Below are 26080 nucleotides of genomic sequence, written 5' to 3'. Positions count from 1 at the left end.
TTACCAGTTCCTTTTTCTCTTCTTTCAGATAATTCTGTCGGATTTTCAATGACTTATTAATATTTATTAGATGGTTAAAAATACAATTTCAAGGACCAAACTAATAATACTGATGAGTTAATATTGCGCATTTTTTCCCAGTACAAATCAGTTACATAAAACATTTTAAGATGCAAGTCAATTTAATTTTCGCAGTAAAAATTAATTTAAATACAGCTTCATTGCACATAGCAAATACATAAGAGACAATTTTTGGATGCTCGTAACTCCTCAGTATGTTGTGTGGTCCTAAACACATGTATGTAATAAGAACACTAAACACAGTAACATTAGGCTACCTAACAATCGATACAGGAAAATCATAAAATTTTGATTTTTTTAAAAGAGGTTTCCTATTTTTTAGAACACAATTCAATGGCGTTACGAGGGCGAGGGCGAGGGCGAGGGCGAGGGCGAGGGCAAGATTAACTTCAGCCAATTTTCCTGCTATAGATATTTGACCATGCTTCAGAAAAATACACAGTTTTAGTATCCCTTGTGCTTTATTAATGATAATAAAAAATAGATAATGAATATTTACGACACGCGAATTTATAATTAAAATGCATGCCAGTTTCAAGACATTGAGATACTCCGAAATAAAATTAAAAAATAAATAAATAAAATATTGATACTGTTTTGTAAAAAATATATTGTTTTTGAATACACCTTTTCAATTCCCTGAGTTTCCCCAGTCTGCAGAAACCCTGCAAATTCAAGATGAATGGCAAAAAACGCGTATTTTTTCGACATATTTTTTTTAAAAGTCCGCATTTAGGTAGGTATTTTGACCAAGAATTTTTTTTTAGAATGAAATTGTTAATATTAAGCCTATCAACATTTCTAAAGGGTTGGTTAGTTACAATAAGCTGAAGTAGGACTGTGTTCCAGTAGCATGCATCTGTAATGTATGTTACACTGCAATAAAATAATCTGTAAATTTGTTGTAATTAAATTATTACTTACATTAATGTTTTAAAAATATCCAAAGAGCCATATACTGGTCAAGTGTGTTTTGTTGTGAAACACCCCCCCCCCCCCCCCTCAAACCCACAGGTCGGGCACACGGACTCTCGAAGGCAGATCAAGGCCACACACTCGGGAGCACGGCAACAGGGAGTCGTGGGGCCAGGGAGGCGCGCGCGCGGTCACCTTGGAAACTGTTTTTTCGCAACGTCCCCCGCGCGGCGCTAAGTATAGCCGGCCTGGCTCTCGACGGTCGCCAAGCTCGGGGCAAGAGCTGGCCCTGCCGTCTCCCCCGGCCCCCCCCCCCCCCCCCTGGTGGTCCGGCCGCGAGGACGTGGCGGGTTCCTACGCCCGTCCGGCGGTGCAAGGTAAATTGGCGCCCTAGGCGAAAAACCATAATGCACAACCCCCCCCCCCCCCCCCCCCGCCAGCCGGGCCGGACACCACAAAAAAAAATTTCCTTGCCTCAAAATACATCATGTAAGCCTAAGATTTTGTCAACAATCAAATGTAAGCAGGCTTGTGTTTTTTTTTTTTTACTTTTTTAATTATTACAAAACATAAACAGGTCACCGTGGACTTTAAATAATTACTTATATCAATATAAACATTTCAAACTGTTACAAAAATCAATTTTCTTCTAGTTTCAATAATCGTTAAACATTATTATATGAGCTGTTAGGTGTCGTGCTGCGCCGCCCCCAGCTACTTGGCGCCCTAGGCGGTTGCCTAGTTCGCCTGTGTGGACGCGCCGGCCCTGGTCGCAAGTTGTTCACCCCGGCACCACCTCCGCACCATGCTGGTCAAAGCCTGCTTCCCACCCGCCTGGCCAGGGGTGTGTCCGGTGCTTCCGGTGCTTCCGGCGCGCCGTCGCCTCTTGTGGACTGGCGCGCGGTCTTCTCGTCGCGCACGGCGGAGAAATGAAGATCAAGTCCCTTGAGTGCTTTCAAGAATCCGCACCGTTTGTTTCGTGTCCCAAAATTTAACTCCGAGAACACGACATTTTAGCCATTTTTTCACTATTCTAAAAACACAAGTTCAAAAACTCAATCCGGAAACAAAAAACTACTTATCGGCCTTCAAAGAATTCTTAAAAGATGTTAGTAAACAGATAGCGTCGTTTTTCCTGAAGCTCTGCAACATCGTGTCTGTGTCTACGTAAGACGGAGTCCCTAAGGACTTTTTAAGGATCACTATGAAGACCACTATCAAAAGATAAACATATATTTAAATATCTCAAAACCCCTTAAGAAAATAGCGTTAAATAGTTCATGCACAAAAAATAATTTCCTTGGTTTGTTCAATTCTTATACACCCCTATTATCCATAATTATCTCTGGAACACATATCTAACCCAAGCATAGTATGTATCTATCAGAAATTTGAAGCCTAGCATTGAATTCGATCATATTTACATTTACTTTATAAGTTAAAAGTAAGACGGTAAACCACGCATTTCAATTTAAGACACATTTAGGTATTTTTAAGGATATTAAGGTAGCGTTCCAACTCTGACAAGGAGAGTCCCATAGCCAAAAATGCAACCATTTTCCAGAAAACCCTGCCAACGCGAAGTTTCTACGCAAATCAGTAATACAATTTCCTTGACTTTACCACAAGCAAAATTATAAAATTTTCCGGTTTTTTTTTTAATAATTTGCTAATGTTGCAATTTTCTGAAAGAGATAACGAAAATCCAGCCTTCACAATTCCCCATTGCATACATCAATTTATAGCACGACTATGCACTACGATACCTTCCGGGAAAAAAATTCTTCCACAGCTTGGGTGATAGAATGGAGCATGGAACACCCCTCCCCCCCCCCCCTTAAATTACTATCAATGGAGAATTTCCATTCCATGCTTTACCAAAAGATGGACACCCTGCAATAGCCACGAGCATGCGACCTGAAGCTATACTCCAACCGCACAGAGCTACTCACATGAGCACAGACCTGTGAAGGGTCTCACCCCGGCGTAGCGGGTACATGGGGACTCGCCAGGATATATCAGCCAGCAGTCTGCAGTGTCTCTCAACCTTGGATTGTAGTGGGAATTTACTTTCTCTCTCTAATGCATGTGTCTGCTATTAGAGCCGTCCTTGTTTCAGTGTGCATTGTTGCCAGATCCACCCAAAGAAAAAAAACCTTTCATACATAACCTTATACTATAACAAATTTTTAAATGTACTTAAACAATTATTTATTTTTAAAAAGAAATTTGGAATGATAATTTTGGCAAAACATTTTCTTGCCGTAGTTCATCAAAAGCAATGATGATAATCTATCCTTAGTAATGAAACGTTAACGGAAAAACGCCGTCTTGGTTTCAACAGATTTTTAAATAATTTTTTATACATTTTAACTTTTTTTTTTTTTTTGCTGCTTGATCATAGCGCATATTTAATGGAATGCATTGTTGTCAATAGTAACCTCCTGCTGCAAATAGTCTCTCCTGTGAAATAATGACCAATGTTTAGAATTGATATTTTTTTTCCCCCCTTCAGAATATTTACAACTGTTAGAATACTATCAAAAAACAATATTTTACGGTGAAATTAATATACTAAAAAGATAGTTGTCGATAGTATCAATCTGGCAACAGTGTGCTGCAATCGAAGCGTGGGACAGACTATAGCTTGGCCCGACTCGACGAGGGACTATCCTCGCGCGCGTGGGCGGGCAGAGGGCGATCATCCCATTGCAACCATCGGCTGGCCACTCAAACAACCCGATAAGTGACCAAGTAGTAGTGTTTACACATCGACACGATAGATAGCGCCACTGTAGCTAGATAGTTCTTTTGTAGATCCACAGAGAGCGTTAATACTTATTATTACATTACCATTGGAATGTTCATGGCGGAATTAAATAATAAACAGCAGTAAAACATAGATAATTTAATATTATTGTTTTTTGAACGTGGGTTTTCTTTTTCACGGTAGTGTGTTACCGCCTGATCGCTTCTGCACTAACTGAAGAAAATAATAAAAGTAGCAGGTATACTGCAGTCCACAATGATAAAAAACTGTTTATTATCGAATCCCCTCATTTTTTTTTTTCACGTTTTAAAACTATATCTCGCATTCTGGCAATAAACAAGTCCGACGTACCTTACACCGGCAGGTGGGCGAAATGCGACATTAGTCTCCAATTTATCGCCATTGTGGACCGCAGTCATACATCTTTCTGCGGGCCGTTCGGAATCACGATTAATACAGTGTTGGTCATTGAGAAACTGATTGAGACTGACAGTTTCTTATAGAAACTATATCATTTTTTTTTCTTTTGACAACTGGGCTTTAGGGTTTAAAATGAGTAAAAATGGCCCAACAAATAGTTTGAAAAAAACTTATTTTATCGTTGAATAAACTAAATATTAAAAAATATTGGAGCACAACTCTGTATAACTAAAAACGTGGCGTGCTTGATATCATTTCTATCAGTAATAACAATATGATTTGGAATAGATTTTATATCACTAATTTTAGGATATAGTCAATACGAAAATTTTAGGACACAGTCATTACGGAAATAAATATTGTTACGAACGTGAGCAAGGCCGGGACACGTACAGGTGCAGAGCTGGCTTGCGGTTGCCGCAACATGATATGCGCCGCGCGCGCCTGGAAGATAACAAGGATTGTCGCTTTCCCACCTCCTTCCCATCACTCCCCGCGCGGCGCCCTGCCTTTGACACGTAACTGACACCTGACAGCTGCGGAGTTACGCGAGCCGCCGACATGTTTCGAGAGATTTCTGCCGTCGGGTCGGCGCGGAATGACGCGACTGGCCCCAGCCGCGCTCGGGAGTTCTGGAAGGTTTCTGGGCCTATATATGTATGTGCCCGAGACGCCGGCCTTGAGAGAGTCAGTTCAGAGTTCAGGCGGGAGCTCTCCCGCGGCGGAGTTCCGGGGCGATAGTGCCGCGGGTGCAACAGAATGGCGAAGTCCTAGGACGAAGGTTCCAGGGCAGGGAGTGAGTGAGTGAGTGAGTGAGTGAGTGAGTGAGTGAGTGAGTGAGTGAGTGAGTGAGTGAGTGAGTGAATGAGTGGAGTCGGGAGTTTTCCCGCGGCGGATTTTCCGGGCGATAGTGTCGCGGGCGCGGCGGAGTCCCGAGCGAAGTTCTGAGCGAGGCGTCGAGCGGATCCTCGGCGAAGGCAAGTGCGTCGGCGGCGGCGGAGTGCGGCGAGAGTCCCGCGGCGGAGATCCAAGAGGGGCGCTGTGGCGAGAGTTGCGCCAGAGGTGCGGCCCAGTGAGGTGTGTGGATTGTAAGAAACGAGTGACTGGTGAAACATTTTTTTTAGTGAAATTGATTATTTGGAAATTTTATAAGATTAATTGTAAGTGACATAAGTAGTGGCCATCAATAAAACTGTGTAGTGTAATAAAATCTTTAATCGGGATATCCTTTAAAAACCCGCGGTAAATCGCAACATTTTATTAACTTAATAACAATAATGAACTTAAAATTAATAATGGAGTGCTTCAGGGGCGCAAATCTGTGGGATTTACAAGTGGAGCCTGTGGAAATTTATGCAATAAGAATATACCTTCTAAACATACACAGCATTTTCCATTAGACAGAGTTTAGACTTCAAACACGTTTCCCAGTCATGCTTTTGCAAGTGCAGACAGGCTTCCCCCCCCCCCCCCCCAGGGCCCGGGGCCCCCTTAAGATCTACGAAGGGGTGCTTGATATAATTTGTCTTAAATGGACATTCCATTAGTCTATTACAAATCATATTGTTATTACTGATAGAAATTATGTCAAGCACCCCATGCTTTTAGTTATAGACATTGTGGTGTATTATTTGAGTGTTGAACAAAGAATTTAAATTTATATTTTGTTTTTTTAATTTTTAATTCATTCAACAATAAACAAAATTGAGTTTTTTAAACTATAAGTTAATTTTATTCTTTTTAGTATCAAAATAAAATGAAAAATGTAAATAGGAGTAATTGAAACAAATAAAAAAATACTAAATATGAGTGATTAAACTATTTATTTGTTACAATGTAGCTACTTACTTAAAATTAGTCATTAATGTTCACATAATCAAGTCATTTCAGTTAATGTGTCAACAATTCATGGCACGTTCCTTGTTATCTTAGAACAATCAAGTTCTTCTACTTGGAGACCATCCAGTGACTACACGACTAAGAGCTACATAAGCATGTCTGGCAGCAGAGACACGATCCCAAATAAACAACTGCATAATCTACAGTGCAGTCTTGCATCTTATGCACGGTAGATGCCCAACTCAGTATTCAGCAGTATTATAGCTGTATTTCGCTGGAAATTGAATGGCTATTGGTTTAATTATATGTACACCATCTGTGCGGAAATAAACACGGACTGATGGAATCTCTGTGTCATAAACTTGATCACCCCAGAAGAGTGGCCAGATAATTTCAGATATACTACCCATATTGCCATTAAAGAAACCCCGGGCACATTTTCCACCATAACCCAACCTCGGAAACACTAAAAAAAAAAAGAATATATTTTTGAAATTTTGGAAATTTAGGGGCATTATGTCCCCCTCGGAGGGAGAGAAAGTCAAACCCCAGGCACATTTTCCTTTGGATCGGAAACATTTCAAATCGAAAAAAAAATTGAGTTTTAAAATTTTAAAATTTTTGTGTCAACCCCAGGGCAAATTCTCACCATGGCTCCAGATAGGGGTTGTGAATTGGCTGTGTGCCTTGACGTAATTGAATTTGCATGAATAGTGGATTCGTTACAATATTTTTTTTTTTAATAAAGTACGAAAAATGTGTGATGGTTATAGAGGACAACAAATAGTTTCATTGTAAATGGACTACTACACATGTCAAAGTCCCTATGCCATGATTGAAGTTTCCTAGGAAGGTTTTTTTAGAAGCATCCACGCCTGCAGGTATGGATGGTTCTATTTAAGGTTTTGAAGAGTGCTGGCCGTTTTCAAGGAAGTTTTGGTAATCTGTCGTGTTCTTAGTTCTGTAGAAGGTTTCCTACAAAGTTGAAATTTTTGACAATAAAACTACAGCTGTCATCTTGAGTTATCAATGGTGATGAAATTTGTAAATACTAAAACTGTAATTTTACTTATGTGATGGGTTTAAGAATATGTGTAATTAACTGCATTTTAAAATTGCAACAAAAATGTCATTCCCACATATAAAAATTGTGTGTTCCAGAGAAACAGCTGAATAAACTAAATAACATTTCCAAGGTAAAGTTTAAATTAATTTCATTTGTTAGTGTGTATTAAAAATGGAAAATAGTTTCCTTAATACTAACAAAAGATAAATAAAAATTTGTAACTTTTCGTTACAGCCACATTACTTAAAATGTTACATTAAAAAGGCAGGAATTTTCAGTGTAAAATTTTGCCATGTATTTGTAAATTGTATTTTGTGATGATTGTGCCATTTCAATTAACACAATTCATATTTCACACTTAATATTGCAAAAATATATCATGAACCTATACAAATTTTTGTAAATATTTATGATCTTGTATTATACTTATCTATACAAGAAATTAAACTGACATTCCCATTGTAGGTGCTGTGGATAAAGTATTGTGGCATAGATTATCCAATAAAAACGTCCATACCTGCTATTATGGAGCAGTTTTAGTGGAAGCTTTTAGCAGTACCCAAACTAAACTTTCTATAATGGCATACGAGCTGAAGACAGTTACGTAACTTAAAAGCTTTTCGGCAAGCACATGGTTTTCAAAAACTTCATCATTAGATTCAAACGATTATTAAGATAACATATTGGTTTTTTTTTTTTTTTTACTTTGGGTACCTTGCGGTATTAATGTTTCATCGAAGGTTCTATAGATCGTCAACATCAACAGTATTTACTGCTCACAGCGAAGATGATGCATGCACCTCCAACAGAGGCGAGTGTTCAACGTTTAATTTTTGTTCTTATATGTTACACCCAGATCTTATGAATTTGATCCTGATGGCATTATCCTGTATACATTGATCATGGGGTACATGAAGCTTGCCGTTTCTGTTCAGTACGTCGAAAATACTGTGGCACTTGAAACTGATTGTATGAAATACTTAATTGTAGAAAACTTATTGTGGAAAATGGCCTTTAAGTCAGCAATAACCATTTGTTTTAACAAGTTGAAAATGAGTAGAAAATTGTTGTAAAATTATTACATTCGCTATAGGCTAGTATTTTTGTTACAACAAAATAAATATTTTTCTCATTTTTAATTAATTTTACCTACACTTTCCTTCAACTTAATGGCCGTGCCTACTTTGGGTTTCTTAGAATTCAGAATGAATTTGACGTTTTCAGTAGAAATAAATGGACGTGTGTAGTGCTCAAAAATATAATTTTAAAATTTTTTTCTTTCCCCAAGGAACAGTTGTCGGTAAATATGTACAGTCGCGGTAGATGCTAAAAAAAATGCTAAAAATCTGAAAATACTTTTATTCTGTGCTCTTTCACTTCCTGTTTTCAAATCAACCGGCGGAGGTAAGAAATTCCAAATACTTTAGGAGATATCGAATTTTTAAATTTCATCATATGTAGAGTCGCGGTAGATGCCAAAAAAAAAATGCTAAAAATCTGAAAATACTTTTATTCTGTGCTCTTTCACTTCCTCTTTTCAAATCAACCGGCGGAGGTAAGAAATTTCAAATACTTTAGGAGATATCTAATTTTTTAATTTTCATCACAATACCTGCGTAGTATGCGGCCATCACCATTGTTTCTTGTCATAGATAATAAGGTTTCTTGTTTACGAGTATCATGTTTCTTATTGGACAATTTTGTCACGTGACTGTTCCGTGATTGGCCAGTATTCAAATGAACCAATAGGTGATTATTTATTCCGTGATTGGTCAGTATTCAAATGAACCAATATGTGATTATTTATTCATTTATTGTTCAATACGATGTTTAATTAATCGGTCAACTTCTGCCGTGAACGACAACATCATTTCCTTATAGTGGCAAAGGAAATGTACCCGCCTCCAACTTAGGTGAGTTTTTAACGTTTCTAATTTTAAAGTATTATTTTTTTATTTGGATATTGTTGCGCAAGTATTAAGTAAAAAAAATTACGTGAGTTGTTAATGTTCATCATTTGTCCGGGTTTTGTTAGGTCAGGTCAGTTACATTATAAATAATTTAAAACTAAAGAACCATTAAATTAAATTCACATTATTTTTAATGTCCGCTTAGTTTGAAAGTATTTATAATGTAACTGACCTGACCTAATCAACCATTTTATTTATTACGCATTCACTAACACACGTCAAAATAAAAAATGGCGACGTTCGAAGGGTTAAACGGGCGTTGTATTGCTAAATTAAAAAATTCGATATCTCATAAAGTATTTGGAATTTCTTATCTCCGCTGGTTGATTTGAAAAGAGGAAGTGAAAGAGCATAGAATAAAAGTATTTTCGGATTGTTAGCATTTTTTTCCGCATGAATACGCAGGTATTGTGATGAAAATTAAAAAATTCGATATCTCCGAAAGTAGTTGGAATTTCTTTTCTCCGCCGGTTGATTTGAAAAGAGGAAGTGAAAGAGCACATAATAAAAGTGTTTTCGGATTTTTAGCATTTTTTTTGGCATCTACCGCGACTGTACATATTTACCCAGTTGTCAATCTAGGAAATACCATTTAATCTCTCTTAGATGGTCACTTTTGAGTTGTTTGCGAATGTGGAATATGTAATTGTGCAATGCATAATGATCTCCAAATTAACTTACACTTAAGTTATGTGAATTTGTGGGCCATTACATATTTCTTTTAATATTCAATGAAATTCATGGTGCATCTATTTTTCTATTATAAATTTTAATATGAGTGTGAGCCATTTTAAGTATTCATTATTCATTGTGACTAAGAAAAATGAGTGGTTTTTGTATGTCTTAAGTGTAGGTACTTAATTCTTATTTTCTAGATTGCTGTCAGATGTATGGTTTTTCCAGAAGTTTGCACATGTAGGTCATCATAACTTAAGTGAAAGGTGGTTAGGGTTAAGTCCACGAAACAAGTTACATAGTATACAAAACATATAGTGCAGCTGATCTAACCTAACCATGCTTTCACTCAAGTAATTATTTGCATTATTATCCTTCAGCATCACTTGTACAGAATTACTTAAGTGTTTTTATGTATTTTTATGTCATTTTATATTGGCTTGGGACAGTGGCGTAGCGTGGGTGGGGCGGAGGGGGCGGCCCGCCCCGGGCGGCAGCCCGCGGGGGCGGGTCGCCGGTGAAGCGGGTTGAGATATGATCTATGATTCATTCATTACATGTGTCAGACACACTATAATGTTACATTTTTATCTAAAATTTTGCGCACCAACTATTTGTTAATATTTATTTAAAAGAAAAACTGCGAAATCACTAATTTTAATTAAGCACCTATAGAATGGGGGCGGCAAAATGGGTCTCCCTCCCCAGGCGCCGAGATGGCACGCTGCGCCACTGGCTTGGGAAGTGTTAAATTTTTCATAAGGGTTTTTAACATTTCAATTTATATTCAGTACTTTGGTAAACCATTAAATTTATGATTTTATTAATTAATATATTAATTTTACAGGATTAGAAAATACATTAAAACTCTGAGGTTATGAAATTGTATTATTTCATTAATCAAGCACAAATTATTTTTCAGTAGAATACAAATGGAAGGATATGATTTCCATTATGTTTAATACTTCGAACAAGACATTACTTAGTATGCAATTTCCATTTTGGATGTAGTTAGCGACTGCAAGTTGTAGCAATGGTGAGTTATTTAATGTTTATTTGTATTTTGTAGTATAGGTGATTCTTATTTCATTAATATATGTTTCTGAGATTAAACTTTAGCACATGTTAACGATTCTTCCAAAAAAGAAAGGTTTGTGATTTACACCAGCTACATTAATAAAAAATTAATTTAATATGAGCATCATTAATGTAGTTTATCCAACTGAATCTTCCGTTCACACTTTTTACTGTATTTTAAATGTAGCTAACCTAACTTGAACATTTATTAAAATGGTAAACTACAGGTGAACTAATTGAAATACTGCAATGTCATTTTACAAGCTGATTATGAAACATGTCGGGAATTTTAAAAAATGTTTTTTTGGTTGATTTATTTTTTTCCGGATGAGCCCCTCTACTGGATAACTACCGACGAGCACTCACCTTGAACACTTCGGAGAAGAAGCCCGTGCCGATCTTCTCGCAGTTGAAGTCGTCGAGCCTGTTGAGCGCCGCCACGGCGTGCCTCAGCGCCTGGCACGACGACCCAGCCACTCGGTTCGGCTTGAGCGGCGACAGCGGGCAGCTGTCCTGCTCCGGGTCCCTGGGCGCCTTCACGAACATCGCGGCGCGCCCTGGCTAGGTGACGGCTCTGCCGGGGCGGGGCACGGCGAGGGGGCTGCGTCCCAGACCCGGGACCATGTTCCGCTCTCCCGCACTCCCGACGGGTCCCGCTGGCTACGTCCGCGAGCTCGCGTCTCGCACGTTCGAATGGGCCCGTGGCATGACACGCCAGAAATTTGGTCAAAACGACGTCAAGGCCGATAAACAAAAGGAAAACATTCATAAAAAAAAAAAGAACTTCAATGACGCGCCTACAAAAAAAAATTCGGCACGTTTTCAGTATCAACAAAACAAATACATCACCGAGGTATTTACGGAATGGCCAAAACGCATCGCGAATAAAATCCTTCGCATTGCAAAAGCGGCGCGGACTCACTGTTCACTCGGAACTAGACGAAGTGGACGAATGTCGGAAGATCACAAAATGAACCTTCTCTTCTCGGACGGCATCACGCACAACACTGAATTGTGAACTTCTAATTCCAACATTGCTCGACTTTCTCTCGCTCTCGCCTCTCCACCACAACCGCCATCTTCTCGACCGACGCGACGCCTGCCGGAAGATCGCGGAATCTCGTCGTGACGTCACTCGCGCATTCCGCGCGTTAGTAGTTTTGAAATCACACCGCCACGGGACGTACAGGAAAGGTTTGAAAATTAATGCACATAATTAGCGACTCTATTTGCTACAATCTGTATGGAAAAAAAATTAATTAGTTGCAAAGTGCTTGCTAAGCAAACTGCAGTAAACAAGTGCAATTTACTTTCAGGCGTGAATAATGTCTGTTAAAAACTCTACAATTCCATGGGGAGTGCATTGGGGACAAGCTGCTATAAAAAAAAGCGGAAGAGGATTAAATAATGTGTGGGATTAATTTAACTTTTATTGCATAGTTATTTAAATATGAAGGATAGTTGCAGTAGACTTCCTATATGTTTGGTCACTATCGAGGAATATATAGACTTACCGGTATACCAACTAAGCCAACTTAAGTTAAAAAACAATAATTTTTAGGTTAGGGTCGAAAATGATTTTACAATACGTACATAAGTAGTAGTCAGAAGCACTCTGCAGAACTCGGTAGTTGTTAACAGCTAATTTAGTTTTGCCCCTATATTTATGTTAAAATATTTATCCTAATTTTCCTGTTAAAAAAATATTTGCTACCAAACACAAACTTAATGATGTATTTGCTCTACTACTTAGCATTTAGTGATCGCAGGAGGTACTGCTTGATAATCCTGCATTTTCTCTAATCAGGCACTAGCAAAGTCCCATAGTCTATTGTTTTAGAATTGTGCGGAAAAAAAAAATTAGACAGCTATTTTAAGACAAGGGTGTTCAAATTATTTCTAGCCAATAAATCAATCAATATTGTCTACCTGCTTACAATACAAAAATATTATTTACCAAATTCTATTGATGAGATAGCTGAAATTAGTTGGACACTACAGGAATTAAGCCACTTTGAAATATTATATCCATAGTTTTTGTTCATTTTTAAATTACTATAAATTTAATTTAAAAAGACCAGTTTTATTTTACTGCAGTATTTGATAATGGTTGTATTACAAATTTATATCAAAAACTTAAATATAGTTTTTATAGATTATATTTTTGTATTTACCAAATTGTTGCAGCAAACCCAGAGAGGCTTGATAATTCTGTGGTGTGGAAACCCTGATATAGACAGCTTTCATTTGTATTGTGACATAAACAGGTACAAAAGGAGACAATTGCAAATTCCCATATATTTTTAATAACATTTTGTACAATTTTTAATGAGTTTTCCAAGTATGTCAATAAAAATTTTTTTTCATCCTAAAATATAGTGTACTTACGAGAGTACAGCTAGTCCTGGCCCTCTTCTAATGAGCAAACTACCCATAACTATTGTCATGCTGTTCGTTACATGTGTAAGGTACCTATTAGAATTATTCCCATTTATTATCAAAATAAATGCATAATTTATATTTAATTTGAAGTGTTTTACTAAGACTTCTGCAACCATTTCTTTTAAATTTTTAATTTCAGTAAACATTAGTTAAAATGAATATTGGGTATATTGATCTATTTAAGCATAAATATTTAGCTGTATTCTCAAAAATATTTTCCATTCACTTGAAGTGCACTTCAAATCACTGAAATTAACTGATTCAGTACCTAGTCCAAGAATGGGATATGGCAAAACAGTTGAATCAATAAAATAAATTTCTCATCTACATCAGGGTCTTTAGAGATAAATGAAGAGCAAAATGATAGAATGAAGCAGCGGCAGAATGCCTTGGCGGGAAAACAGGAAGACCTCTGAAATACCCGCACATTCATGCTGTCCACCAAATATCTATAGGACGTAACTAGAGGGGGTCAGACAGGGCTTGTGCCCCACATACATGTATATCATCAAAATATCATAAAACTGGCATTTTTCACGTACCATCACACTTGCGATGTATTAAAAATGGAAAGACTGCAAATTTAATTAACAGCTATTTTGAATTAAAAATATTTGGATCAGTGGAATTAATGTGTGGTGGCGATGTGTGTTGTTGTTAGAAAATGTTTGATTCAATTGTTTAAAAAAAAAAAGCAGGGGGGGGGGGGAGGGTTAGGATGATGAGTTTTTGCCCCCAGGGAAACTCGTCTTGTTACGTCCGTGTGTATCTCACTTCCGAGTGTATCCACAGTGGATCATTCAGTCGGTGGCGAGTGATATGAATCACCCAGCTACCGTAGTCCCCATTTTGAAAAGACATGTTGACAAGCAGCCTTGAATACTTATTACAATTAAATTTTCTCATAACAGCTGCTTTTTTACAAAAAAAAATTTCAGGTACACAAAAGTAATTAATTTTTTCAGTTTTAATACCATTTAAATAACAATCTGTTTCTGTGATAGCTGATTCAGACATTCATTAAGGCGTGGAACTTTTTCCCCAAAGCGTGTGCAGACTGACGGGAAGTGAAGCTCGCTCAGCGAGAGAAGGGAAGGGGGGGGAGGATTATTAGCTGATGGTAATTAAGAGAGGATGCGTGGAAGTTCTCAGGTGTAATGCTGCTCTCACTTTCACGGTGTCGGCTCCCAGCGTGGATCTCGGGGGGGTCACACGCTCACCTCCCACAAGTGAAAGTAACCGCGCAGTCCCAAGTTCACAGTCCCACAATGCCAAAGGATAGCTCTGCCTTACACACAGCAGTAAACACCGAAGTCATTGACAAAATAACGATTCCTGTGCATTAATTACAAGAAATAACTTCGAACAAAATTCGTTCTGCCACACTTCAGTATACATCCCTGATTCCAAACCAATATGGCCTTTTATGGCAAGTAAAACACCAGTTAAACACACATTTTCTCACGTATAATTGTTAGACAAGATGATATGGTGAATTAAGATAAAACAAAAAAAAATCCCAAATAATGTCAGTACACCATATAACACCGCAATGCAAGTCAATAGAACAAAATGTAACTAAAATGTCATTAAACCAATCAGTAATTTGACAAAACTTACACATTACAACAATTTTATCTTTTATTTTGTTAAATACATTGAATGTAATTTATTGAGAATGAATTTTGTACAAAAATGTATGAACTAAATGGATTGGAAAATAATTAATATTGCATTGTTTGATCGTTTATATTATTATTTTTATGAGTAGTTCTGTTGTAGACATACTAATTTAATTAATAATGATTTTATTGTATAAGTGAATCATGAGTCAGTCAAAATTAGACTACTTTGGTGAAATAACCACATACTAAGAAATATCTGAGTTTCAGATTTGTTGAATGAATACAGCTTCTTTAAAAAAAAAAAAATGTATAAAAATAAAAACATTAACACTGAAATCTCCAGTTTTAAAAATGAAATTACCTAAAAATAAAACCATACAATTATGTTCCTAATAATTGTATAGTTTTTCTTTTGGTCATTTAATCCCAAATTGTGCCCGACGAACAATGATAGCCAACTGGTCCACGCGACCCTCTGACGTCATGGATGGCATGGACAGTGGTCCAAATACATTGGTCAACTTAAGCTGAACTTTATGCCCCAATCTGTGTCCTTTGGTATCATAGAAGAAGAACTCATATTTTCGGTTCCCAGTTCGTGTTTCAAAAATGTACTATTAAACAGAAAGGAATGACGAAGTATTATTTAACTCCCACAATTTTCACAAGTAGTGTTTAACCATTATTTGCACACCATCAGTCTTTATTAAGGAGTTTGTAAGGATTATTAGTGAAATTTAAGGATTTTTAAGGGCCCTTATATATTGATTAGACAAACTAAGAACTAAGGATATTAAATAGGTATAAGAACCCTGTCAGCTGATGAACTGATTATTTGGGCTGGCGAGATGCTAGTACGGACTCCACGGCAGTTCGGACAGAGTGCTTCCAAGCCCACAGTCTGACTTGATGGGAAGCCATCAGTACGTCAGCCCATCATTCCCGACTGATCAGTCCACCGTCCTTGGTAGTTCCGACTGTCAGTTCAGACACGTCGTGTGTGGGAGTCCTTTACTATACACCGTGGACGAGTGTCTTCACAATATACCTAGTTCCTGCAGTTGTGTGTTAAGGCCCCTGCCTACCCGGCCACACACACGGTGTGCAGAGCTTCAGGAAAAACAACACAATTTGAAAACTACTCAAGATATCTGAGTGGGGTCTGTTTACGAAAAGCATTTAAGAATTCGCTGAGGGCCGATAAGTAATTTGGTTTCCGGATGAAGTTCTTAAATTGTATTTTTAGAAGAGTTAAAAAAGTGTGTTTTCAGACCCATTTTTAGGCACTAAACAACTGGTACAGTTCTTAAAAACTCTTAAGGGACTTGCATTACACTTCTGTCTTCATTTCACTGCCATATAATATTACGGTCACCGCTCAAATTTCACAGTTGTCTTGCGCCGACGAGAAAACTACGTGCCAGTTCAGAGGCGACACAGTGCTAGAAGCACCAACGAGCATTGCTTTTATCATCCTGCTTCACTAACACAGACACACCCCTGACAAGGCGGGCCCCTTAGCTATCTCTAATGTCCTCGCTGTCTATGAGACGTATAGTGCAATAAAAACAAAACAGGCATTACAAGATAAAAACTAATTTCAGGTTCAAAGAAAAAATATTGCAAAAAGCTTAAAAATTTGTACTTTTAATTAGACTGCTATACAGGGAATAAGGGGTGGTTCCAGAAAACTTTTCGGGAGGGACTATAATTCAAAGAGAGGATACAGTTGTAAAACATTAAATCAATTAAGTCAGAAATAGACTTGGAATCTTTAAAAATTTGTTGTATTAAATAGTTAACTTAAATAGTTTCCCACAACTTTTGACGAAATAATTTTAGCACATGAATTTAAGGCTGTCTCTTACATGCCACAATGAAATTTTTTCTTAATTTTTTTGTCTTTTTTTTATTTAAGTGCTATTACACTAAATTAATATATGTTGAAAATATTTGTGGCAGCACAACACATGAAAGGGAGGTATTGAATTTAAAATTTTAGAATCAATTCTTAAATAAAAGAAATAATGCAAAAAATTAAAAAAAAAAAAAGTGAGATAACTTTAAGTATTTGAGTTAACATAAATAAATATATACCCTACAAAATAAAATAAAAAATACAATACAGGCTTTGGGGGGGGGGGGGGGGGGGATCGCCACTATTGCCCCCTCCCCCTCGAGAGAGCTGTTCTTAACCACAATGTGTTTCAACTTGACATTATTTGTCATTTGGTGAAGAGCCTGTAATCTCTTCTTTGAAGCTGAGGCGTCTGCAGCGTCATGGGGAACGCAGTGTGTGCCAAGAGACTTTCAAGACGCACCCGAACAAATCAGCACGCTGCCTTGCCTCCCCTCAGTGCTGGAAAACTCAAAGGACAAGATGCACCGTGAGTGATTTGCAATTTTATAATTTTTATGCACTCAGGCCCCCAAAGATTTCTGCTGCAAGTTTTGTTGTGGCTGTGTTAATGCCAGTACCACAACCATAGCAGACAACATTTTTTTTTTTTTTTTTTGCAAATTTGTGCTTGAAAAGTTATTTGCATGTTAAATGTTTTTTTTACTTCTTTCTTTTTTTTTTTTTTTTTTTTTTTTGTCTTTTTGGAAAGAACTAGTATTTCAATTTTGTCAATTTAGAAACTTTGAGTGCTGGTGTGCTTATTATTCATGGGATGAGTACGATTTTTGGACCCAATTCAATATTTATTTTTTGGGCTACTAGGCAGCGTTTGATTTTTGTTCAATATCAAGGACTAAGTTATTAATCATAAACAAGGAGCGATTTCCAAGTGTTAAAAATCGCAGGGCCAGTCAACACAACTGTGTTCTGCTCTGCCCCGAATTGAAGGGAAAAATTTTTCTTTCGGACATTTGCAGTGACTTGACTTTTTGGCTCAACTGAAAATAGTTTTCTTTAGTTGGTCATTATAAAAAATATGTGCATGAACTGCACGCTGAATAGCACACTTTGGCTAGAGAGCATGTTTAATGCTTATTCTCCTGAATAAAGTTAGTGGAAATTATGTTGCTCTTGTTTGGTGAGCACCTGAAGCATTTATGCTTTGATAATTTTATGTTTTAATTTATCTGTCGATGTTTGTGTTGAACAGTCGTTGCATCCACTCACTGGGAGGGTAAAATGTTTTACGCCAAGAGCACAATATTAGCTATACGAGAAAAAAAATTAAAACATTGATGAAATGATTGCATACTTTTATGAATAAAATTGAATCATTTTTATTGAATTATAACTATTTTGTACGGATACAAAGAAGGAGTGAAATGAAATCTACAATTTAATTGATAAATTTACATTTATTTGCACTCATTAATTCAAATATGTTTATTACTTTGACGAAGAGATTATTTTAACTATAACTTTAATACATGTTTGCTATTTAACTTCTTCCAATCTGTGTTATTCTGTCAAGGATAGGACGATGATAGGAAAAGTAGGAAACGAATGGGAGTGTTTCAAGTTTAATGTGTCTCGAAAAAGTCAAATCTATGGTTGTTCCAATCGAGTGGAAGAGAGATATTTGCGCCACGGACTCTGCAGCAATGCTAGGAGGAACGGGTTAGCAAAGAGCAATGAAAATGTTACATTGAAATGCCTGAAAACATAATTACGCCACGGACTCGGTCGCAATGCTAGGAGGTTCAGGTTAGCAAAGAGCAATATAAAATGAGCGTAACGGGTTACAGAGAAACGGGACAATGTACGTAACGGGACACTTTTTCGTGCGTGCAGCCGGCATTCATCGATTTATTAGACGTTGTCACGTCAAAAATATGTGTACTACCCATTAAGTAGTGGAATCCACCATGCGAGATTTTTTGGTACAGTTCTAGTTTTGACTATTCAGGGATTTTTCAAATTGCATTTTACTCTTGCTGGACTTTAATGCATCTTTATTTTAACACAGCTGAGGAATTAATTCCACCAGCAAACCTTTAGTTCTTTCTATAATCATATTGATTAAACTTTCAATTGTAGTGTTACATTTTAGTGATTTATTAAATCAACATATTGATTTACTGTTCTCTTACACACAACTTAAAATGTATATTTGTGCCTGATTGGGTGAATTAAATGATTCCTGCATATTTAGAAAAAATTATCCTTGTCTTTATTCACATTAAAAACCACTATCAGTTGGCTCAAATTTTTCGCAAAAGTTGCAGCAGACTATTGCATGACCATAATCCTTTTTTAACCGTGAAGTAAAACTGAAAGTTAAAAGAAACTGTTAACACGTGACTGCTGATTGTCCTCAAGCGAGAGAATGCAGTTCACATCTACACACTTTCACCTGTTCGCTGGTCTCGGCAGTCAACACCCCAAGACTTTCTCCGAGCTCTCGAATGGGAGGTCCGTGTCTGTGGGTTCCCACGCAACATAACTTCAGTCTTACAGCTCAGATAAGGGACCAATAACACAGCTGGCAGTAGAGTACTTCACAGTAGCGGTCTGTTCCCACAGAGCCACCTCAGAGGTGGTCAGTTCACGCTCTCGTAGACTGGGGTGGCCTCTGGGCTCCACAGGATGTCCAAAGGGTCGCAGAAGTAAACACTCGTGGGTGGCTCCTTGTTGTTACTTCTGTGTTAGTCAACCTCGATAATACAGACCTGAAGGGGACAATAAAGTGTCACTTTGCAATAACGAGGTTTGTATTAACCAAACCTTCACAAAATTTTTATCACAATATCTATACAATTTTTTAATAAAATTAGTATAAAGTTCAAACTTGCACACAAATTTATATATATATATATAATATATATAAAATTTTTAAATGGCTACACCTAAGGCTCAAAAAATATTTTTTGATGTATAACACTAAAAAGGATTTAAGACAGAAGAATAAAGCAAAGGTCTAGAAATTACCTACAAAAAGACATACTGCCGTCATTTTGGGAGACTAAAATTTCCAACCTTTTTTCCTCAACCTACAATGAACCGAAGCAATGGCATCAGCATTATTTTAGTTAAAACTTCACAATGTTTCTCTACATTATTTTGGAATATTTGTATTAACCATCCTTGACTACACGTAACTATTTACCCTTGGAACAAAAAAGAAATTCGCATTACATAATAACCATACTTTTGAATTAAACATATTACTTAGCACTATAACGCCCACATAATTTCTAGGGACTATGAAGACACTTTGTATTAATGAGAGTTTTGTAGTAACAGGATTTTTATTAATGAGGTTTCACTGTATTCCTGTGTTATTCCGTGTCCACGGATCAACCAAGGCAAATGCACTAAACTACTGCTCAAACTTTACATAGATTTTACACAATCATGATTTGACTGAGGTCAACAAATCAGTTCTGTTCTATTTCTGTAGACCTGAATAAAATTATAGATAGTTCGTCATTTTTCTTTTAGTAGTTTTCAACTTCTTTCACAAGTCCAAGACTGCCTGATTGTATTTGCTGTGTTGTGTTCGGCATAGCATTGTGACTCCAGCTTACGGGCATAAAACTATTCAAACTAATATGGCCTCTTTTTGTTCATACCTCTCCTTATTGCATGAATATAATTATGCTTAATAAATAATACAATAATTGCATACATACAGCATTACTGAAAATGCAGGCACGTTTAACAGAACAGAAAATTATTCGAGCTGCTGCCGCTGACATAAAGACTACAATCGTGCTCGCATGTTATGTCACACTTTCTTGATATATTTAACATATTTATTCACATCAAAACTGTCTTCAACGTCCTCTACGATTTTCAACTTTTTCCTAGGTTTTCTTTTCTCTAGGCGCACTCTTCTTTCTTCCTCCGTCAGTGTTGACAAGTCCAGGGGCAACTGAAAAACACAGGGCACATTCACTCTGAGGTCGATAAAATGCGAGAACGTTTAAACCAGGTTAAAATATATTTGTTCTGGAAAATTAATCATCTTCTTAACCAGGAGTATACGCAGAATTTCTTTCGGAAACAAAGGAGGAAGGGGCGGAAGAAGGGAACAAAACTTATTTGCTTGATGTCTGCTTTCAAATTCTTTTATTTTATTAGTGGATATGATAAATATTTTTAGGTTTGGGGGGGAGGGGGGGGATATATACTCTTATTTTTCCTCCTGCATATTCCCTGTTCTCAACTATGTAGGTACATACATGCTGACAAATATAGGGAAAATACTAACTACCTTTTTTCATGATGTGAAACAGCAAAATTTATTCTAAATTTGCATTAATAAGAACAAATAATTTTGATGTAAAATCAAGGGAAAAAGTAACTAAAATGAATTAAATTGAAAAAATTCTCTTATTCAAAAGTGTTAACGACTGTAGCAGATGAACTTTGTTTTTAGCAAGGTATGATTTCTCCTCTGAAAATTATACATTGACAGAAATAAAAGTTCACTTTGAAACCAACCAAAACAATATAGCCAAAGACAACATAACCACAGTTCTTGCATCCATTAAACATTACTGACATTTACAACTTATAGTAAATTACACATGTTTATTCTAAAACATTAAAGACTCTTTATTCACAGCTCTGAAAAACATTTAGCATTTAATAATTATTTTTAATTAGAATCAAAAATCAAATTGAAGCCCGAAATTTACACTCAGCACAAACCTATCATATTCATTGTCAATTTTTATAGTAATGTTGCGATGATTTGCTTAGATTTTCACCCCACATACCATGTTTTACTCATTGCTTGCCCACAGGAACATACGTTGATGACAACATGAAAATGACATCTGCATATATCTCATGTTCCTTGTATAACATTCATTGATTTAGTAGCTTACTTCTAGAGACAAGATTTTATGTTGTTTTTTTTTTTTGTAGTCTAAAATCATTTTTAAAATAGAGGATTTAGGTGAAACTATTTTTATTTTTATAAAAAAAAAATTTTTCAGACTTACTACCAAAAAAAAGTGGTAAAATTTATATAGGTATTGTATTTTTAATGTAAAATAATTTTTAATAAATTGATCTAAAACAGATACGTTCAGAACAATAAAAATTAATTAGTGAGCATCTGTGGTTTAAAATTGATTCAATAAAAGATGCACAATAATAAAATTAAATTATTTTTTCTGATATGTGCACTTTGGTGCAATTTTATGTCCAGAAATAACTAAGTACATCCCTTGAATTTCAAAAAATTAAGAGATTCCTCTTTTTTTCTTATGATTTGAATAGATTTTGGTTAAATGTTACTTGATTCCATGATATAACTTACATTTCAGTGCTAAATGGTGTAATTAACTGGCATTTCTGTGTTACGCTTTGTTTTAACATGCTTTTCAGTTTGGTTTTATCGCAATTCACCAGATAATCATGTCCCTATTATTGCGGTAAATATGTAGTTTAGCGGTATTTGCGAAAAAAAATGTTAAAAATCTGAAAATACTTTTATTATATGCTCTTTAAATTCCTCTTTTCATTAAAGCCGGCAGAGATAATAAATTCCAAATACTTTAGGAGATATAGAATTTTTTAATTTTCATAGTTGGGCGATATTTGTTAAATAAAATTTAAAAATTCCGAAAATGCTTTTATTCTATGCTCTTTATCTTCCTCTTTTCAGTAAACCCGGCTGAGATAAGAAATTCCAAATACTTTAGGCTGAAGGCACACCCTCACACAGATTCACCACAGGTGTATGCAGAGGAAATGGAACAGACCCTGATGATCTTCCTGGGCTCGCTGTAGCGCATGGCGATGCTGGAGCCGTCTGGCAGCACCAGCACGGTAGGGTAGGTGCGCGCATACGTGAGTCTGTGCACTTTGCACACACTGGCCGTGTGGCAGTTGAGCTGCCGGCGCTGCGGCACCAATCCCGGCCACCGCCGCCCCTTCACCGCTGCCAACGCGTTCCTGCAACCAGCCGCACACGCACCTATTGGTTCTCTCCCCTTCGCCTGAACTGCCCCCTTTCCCCCCTCGGGACGGTGTTGAGGGGCCCCGTGTTTGGTCACGGGCGTATCTGCGTCGGTGAGGCGAGATGATGAAGCGCAAAGCTCACTGGTATTTCTAGCGCGGTTATCGCCTCTTAAGCACTGGAGTGCGGTCTTCTCGTCGTGCAAGTCTGAGCGACTACCATGACATTATGTGGCGTGTAAATGAAGATGAAGGTGTAATGCAAGTCCCTTTAGTGTTTTCAAGAAATTTTACTAGTTCTTTTATACTCAGAAATTACTCTGAAAACACACCTTTTAGAGCCAATTTAACTCTTTAAAAATAGTTTAAAAACTTAATCCGGAAACAAAATTACTTAACCCTCAACGAATTCTTAAATGATTTTCATAAACAGACCCCACTATGATACCTTGAGCAGTTTTCAAATTGTTTTTATTTTCTGAAGCTCTGCACACCGTCTCTGTGCCAGGCGGCGCCCAAAATTCATTAACACCAAAAAAGGCCCTGTTATTTTTTTTTTCCTTTGAATTGATAGGTTTGTTACACTCACAATTGGGCTTCCAACCAGTGGAAAGGAGTCTTCCACTTTCTCTCACTCCCCCCCTTAGTCATTTCCTCAGATCCCTTACATATCTCACTCCCAGCATTACCTCCTCCAGCCCATTCCAATCCCTCCCTGTCCTCCCAAGGAGAGCATGCCTCCCTCTTTCCAATCACCTCCACAGGCTCTGGAGCTTCACCCGAGATCTCTCCGTTCTCTGTACCCACCTCTGTGCAGTTTAGTTCCCAACTGCCCCAGCCACACTCTTCCTTTATCACCTTATACAGTCTCAGTACCCTTTCTACCCTCCTCTGTAATGCCACCCCCAACTCCTTCATCATCTTGCCCTTCCCTTCTCCTCCATGTACTCATCACCGTTCTCGCTGCTCTATTGCATCTTCACCAACTATCTCAGGTACCCTGGGTACTTAAAAATTTCGACTTAATAACAGGGAAATTTTATAAAAAGGGCAAAAATTGTATGTTCTTAAAGTTCCAAAACTAAATTTTTCTATTCAACGACTTTCACCAACCAACAGACACAATTTCATTGTTAATTTCACTTAATCTCAAGAATACTTTAAAGAATTCAAATATTACACAAATTTTAAAATCACATATTACAAAATTACAAATCGACCAATTTTAACACTACTTTTGAAGTTTATATTTATAGGTTAGATACATCTTCAATTATGCTATCTTACCGTAAATAGAAAGACATGGAATGAAAAACTTTAAAAAGCTCTAATAAAGTCTGTTTTTATTTTAACGGTACACTATACCATGTTAATAAATAAGTAACAGTTTAATACCAGCGTACTTATATTTCTGCAAATATTTATGTATACGCTGGTAGCATATAGTAAATAAAATGTTTATGGCACAGAACATAGAACATGCACAGAATACAGAAGGAAGTGGTTTGAAAGCATAGAGTATAGACTTATTTTTTGGATGAGAGAGTGGCCTACCTCGGAGCCCATGGCAATAGGTAAACTTTTTCATCGTAAGCAATCTCTATCATTCCGTTAGCAAATAAATATTCGAATGTAATATTAACAATGCCTTACACGGGACTCAAACCAAAAAAAAAAACGTACTTAAGGCCGGTGTGCATCCGACTACACTGCAGATGTCAGCCGTAGAGCGTAGACTAAATATTTGATGTCAAATCGAATTTTACATCATGCAAACCAGGGACATATAGGATAGGCTTGGCCACGAAGTTTAGAAGTGGGTCTGGCAACCAGGGATTATTATATTTTCCTAAATTTTAAACAAAGTTTAAAGCTAACCAGAGTTATAAAAATATGCCCACTTTTATTTGAAACTCTAAATTTAAAAAAAAATGTTAATAATGGTTTTAACTACTACTAGAACCGTTAGTTCGTAGGCCACTAAAGTTACAACTTACCTCCATTCTTTGTCAGCTTAGTGAAGCTCGCGGTGGACTCCGAACTAACAGTGTGTATGTGTATGTTTAAAAGAATAGTGCAACTTGTTGGCAACAACCACCTTCATTTAAAGTTCAAACTATGTGTTGATGAAAATGTGTTCTGAAAATGTTTACTGTCATTTACCAGTTTTACATTAGGCACAGTTAGGAATCAGTGCACTATGCAGAATAGAGCCTATACTTCTGTTTTAGTTAGATGTTTAGCCTTCAGCCTAGAGACACGCTGGGACCATTGACGAACACAACAGCATTGAGGTTCGATGTCGAGCTAGCCTAGCACCCTCCCGGGTAAATTAAGCAATCCAGCACCAGTAGCACCATTAGGATCACCCTGAGCTTTTCGTAGTCCCGGATATCACCCCCGTGATGCGGGTTGCGTCGTATTCTCAGGGAGGGTTCAGGCCTCGTGGCGGGGGAAATTAATACTATCCGACCTACAATGATGTTTCGACAGTTTGACCACAAGTATTTATTGAGCCCTTCGCGTAATCTAGGTACATGGGCAATCCGCGGCACAAAATCCGTCCCTCCGCGGAGTGAGGCTCGGCTGCACGTGTTTGGGGTCGGCAGGCGCCAAGTGCGGACTGCACCCCTTGGTTCCGTGTGCGATTGATGAACTGTCTCTGCCCCTTCCCTATGATAGCGAGAAACCAATTATATTGGAATGCTGTCGCCAGCGACGTAAAGTCCGTTCCGTTGCGGCACGCACGTGTCCGCCGATGCGCGCAATGTCCCGCCGCAAAGAACCAAGAAAATACTTATTTACAATTAAATTAGTTACAATGGCGACCGATAGCATAACGCCCGTGAACGTGAAAGTCCCGATCGCCCGGATCCAATCTCACCAGTCGTGGCTCACGTCTCACTGCCGCACTCGTCTCGCCGTGCGACTGCCTCGCTCAGCCGCCAGATGACTATAGTCTATAGTTGACGTCGTACCGACCATGGCATTTAAGCCCGTGCTCCGCACCGCCAGTACCGTATCCAGTTTTCGGAGCGCGCCCCTTGCCCAGCCGGATTGAGTCAGGCGAGCGCCTCGGGCGTGACCCCAATAGACAACAAACCTCATTAACAGTCACCGCGGCCACTGGCCTTAATTAAAATGCCCGTGACTATGATCAAGTCGGAATAGGAGAAGTCCCTCTAAAACAATTCACAGTGGGACAACATGTTAGTAAATTTACAGTCGCCAACTTGATGTCACAATTTAAATAATTAAATACATTAAAACTATTGTTAAGCCTTAAGCACCCAATTACCAGGTGCTACATTTTAATTGGGCACCTGG

General features: G+C 37.5%; 2 protein-coding genes across 2 annotated transcripts in view; both read right to left on the bottom strand.

Moving 5' to 3' along the window:
- Nucleotides 1-12382, bottom strand: part of LOC134535053 (dual specificity testis-specific protein kinase 2) — a 64567-nt gene extending 52185 nt beyond the window's left edge. The window contains exon 1 of the mRNA XM_063373891.1: nt 11180-12382. Coding sequence (XP_063229961.1) covers nt 11180-11359 — 180 coding nt within the window. The 5' untranslated portion in view covers nt 11360-12382. The remainder of the gene's footprint in view (nt 1-11179) is intronic.
- A 7687-nt stretch (nt 12383-20069) lies between these two features.
- Nucleotides 20070-24238, bottom strand: LOC134535050 (large ribosomal subunit protein mL55). The gene is made up of 3 exons (XM_063373889.1): nt 24041-24238; nt 22558-22750; nt 20070-20714 (listed from the first exon to the last, which is right to left on the bottom strand). Exons 1-3 carry the CDS (start codon nt 24055-24057, stop codon nt 20568-20570), a joined length of 357 nt encoding a protein of 118 aa, XP_063229959.1. The 5' UTR covers nt 24058-24238; the 3' UTR covers nt 20070-20567.
- Nucleotides 24239-26080: the final 1842 nt, after the last annotated feature.

Source organism: Bacillus rossius, chromosome 8, assembly GCF_032445375.1.
Source record: "Bacillus rossius redtenbacheri isolate Brsri chromosome 8, Brsri_v3, whole genome shotgun sequence".
Taxonomy (NCBI): Eukaryota; Metazoa; Arthropoda; class Insecta; order Phasmatodea; family Bacillidae; genus Bacillus; species Bacillus rossius.
The sequence above is the reverse complement of the archived record's forward strand: the minus strand, read 5'-3'. Positions and strand labels throughout refer to the sequence as shown.

Coding starts and splice junctions, on each gene's coding strand:
- LOC134535050 (XM_063373889.1), bottom strand. Junction 20,715..22,557: donor AGCCCAGGAAGATCATCAGG/GTCTGTTCCATT, acceptor TGTGTTTTTCAG/TTGCCCCTGGACTTGTCAAC.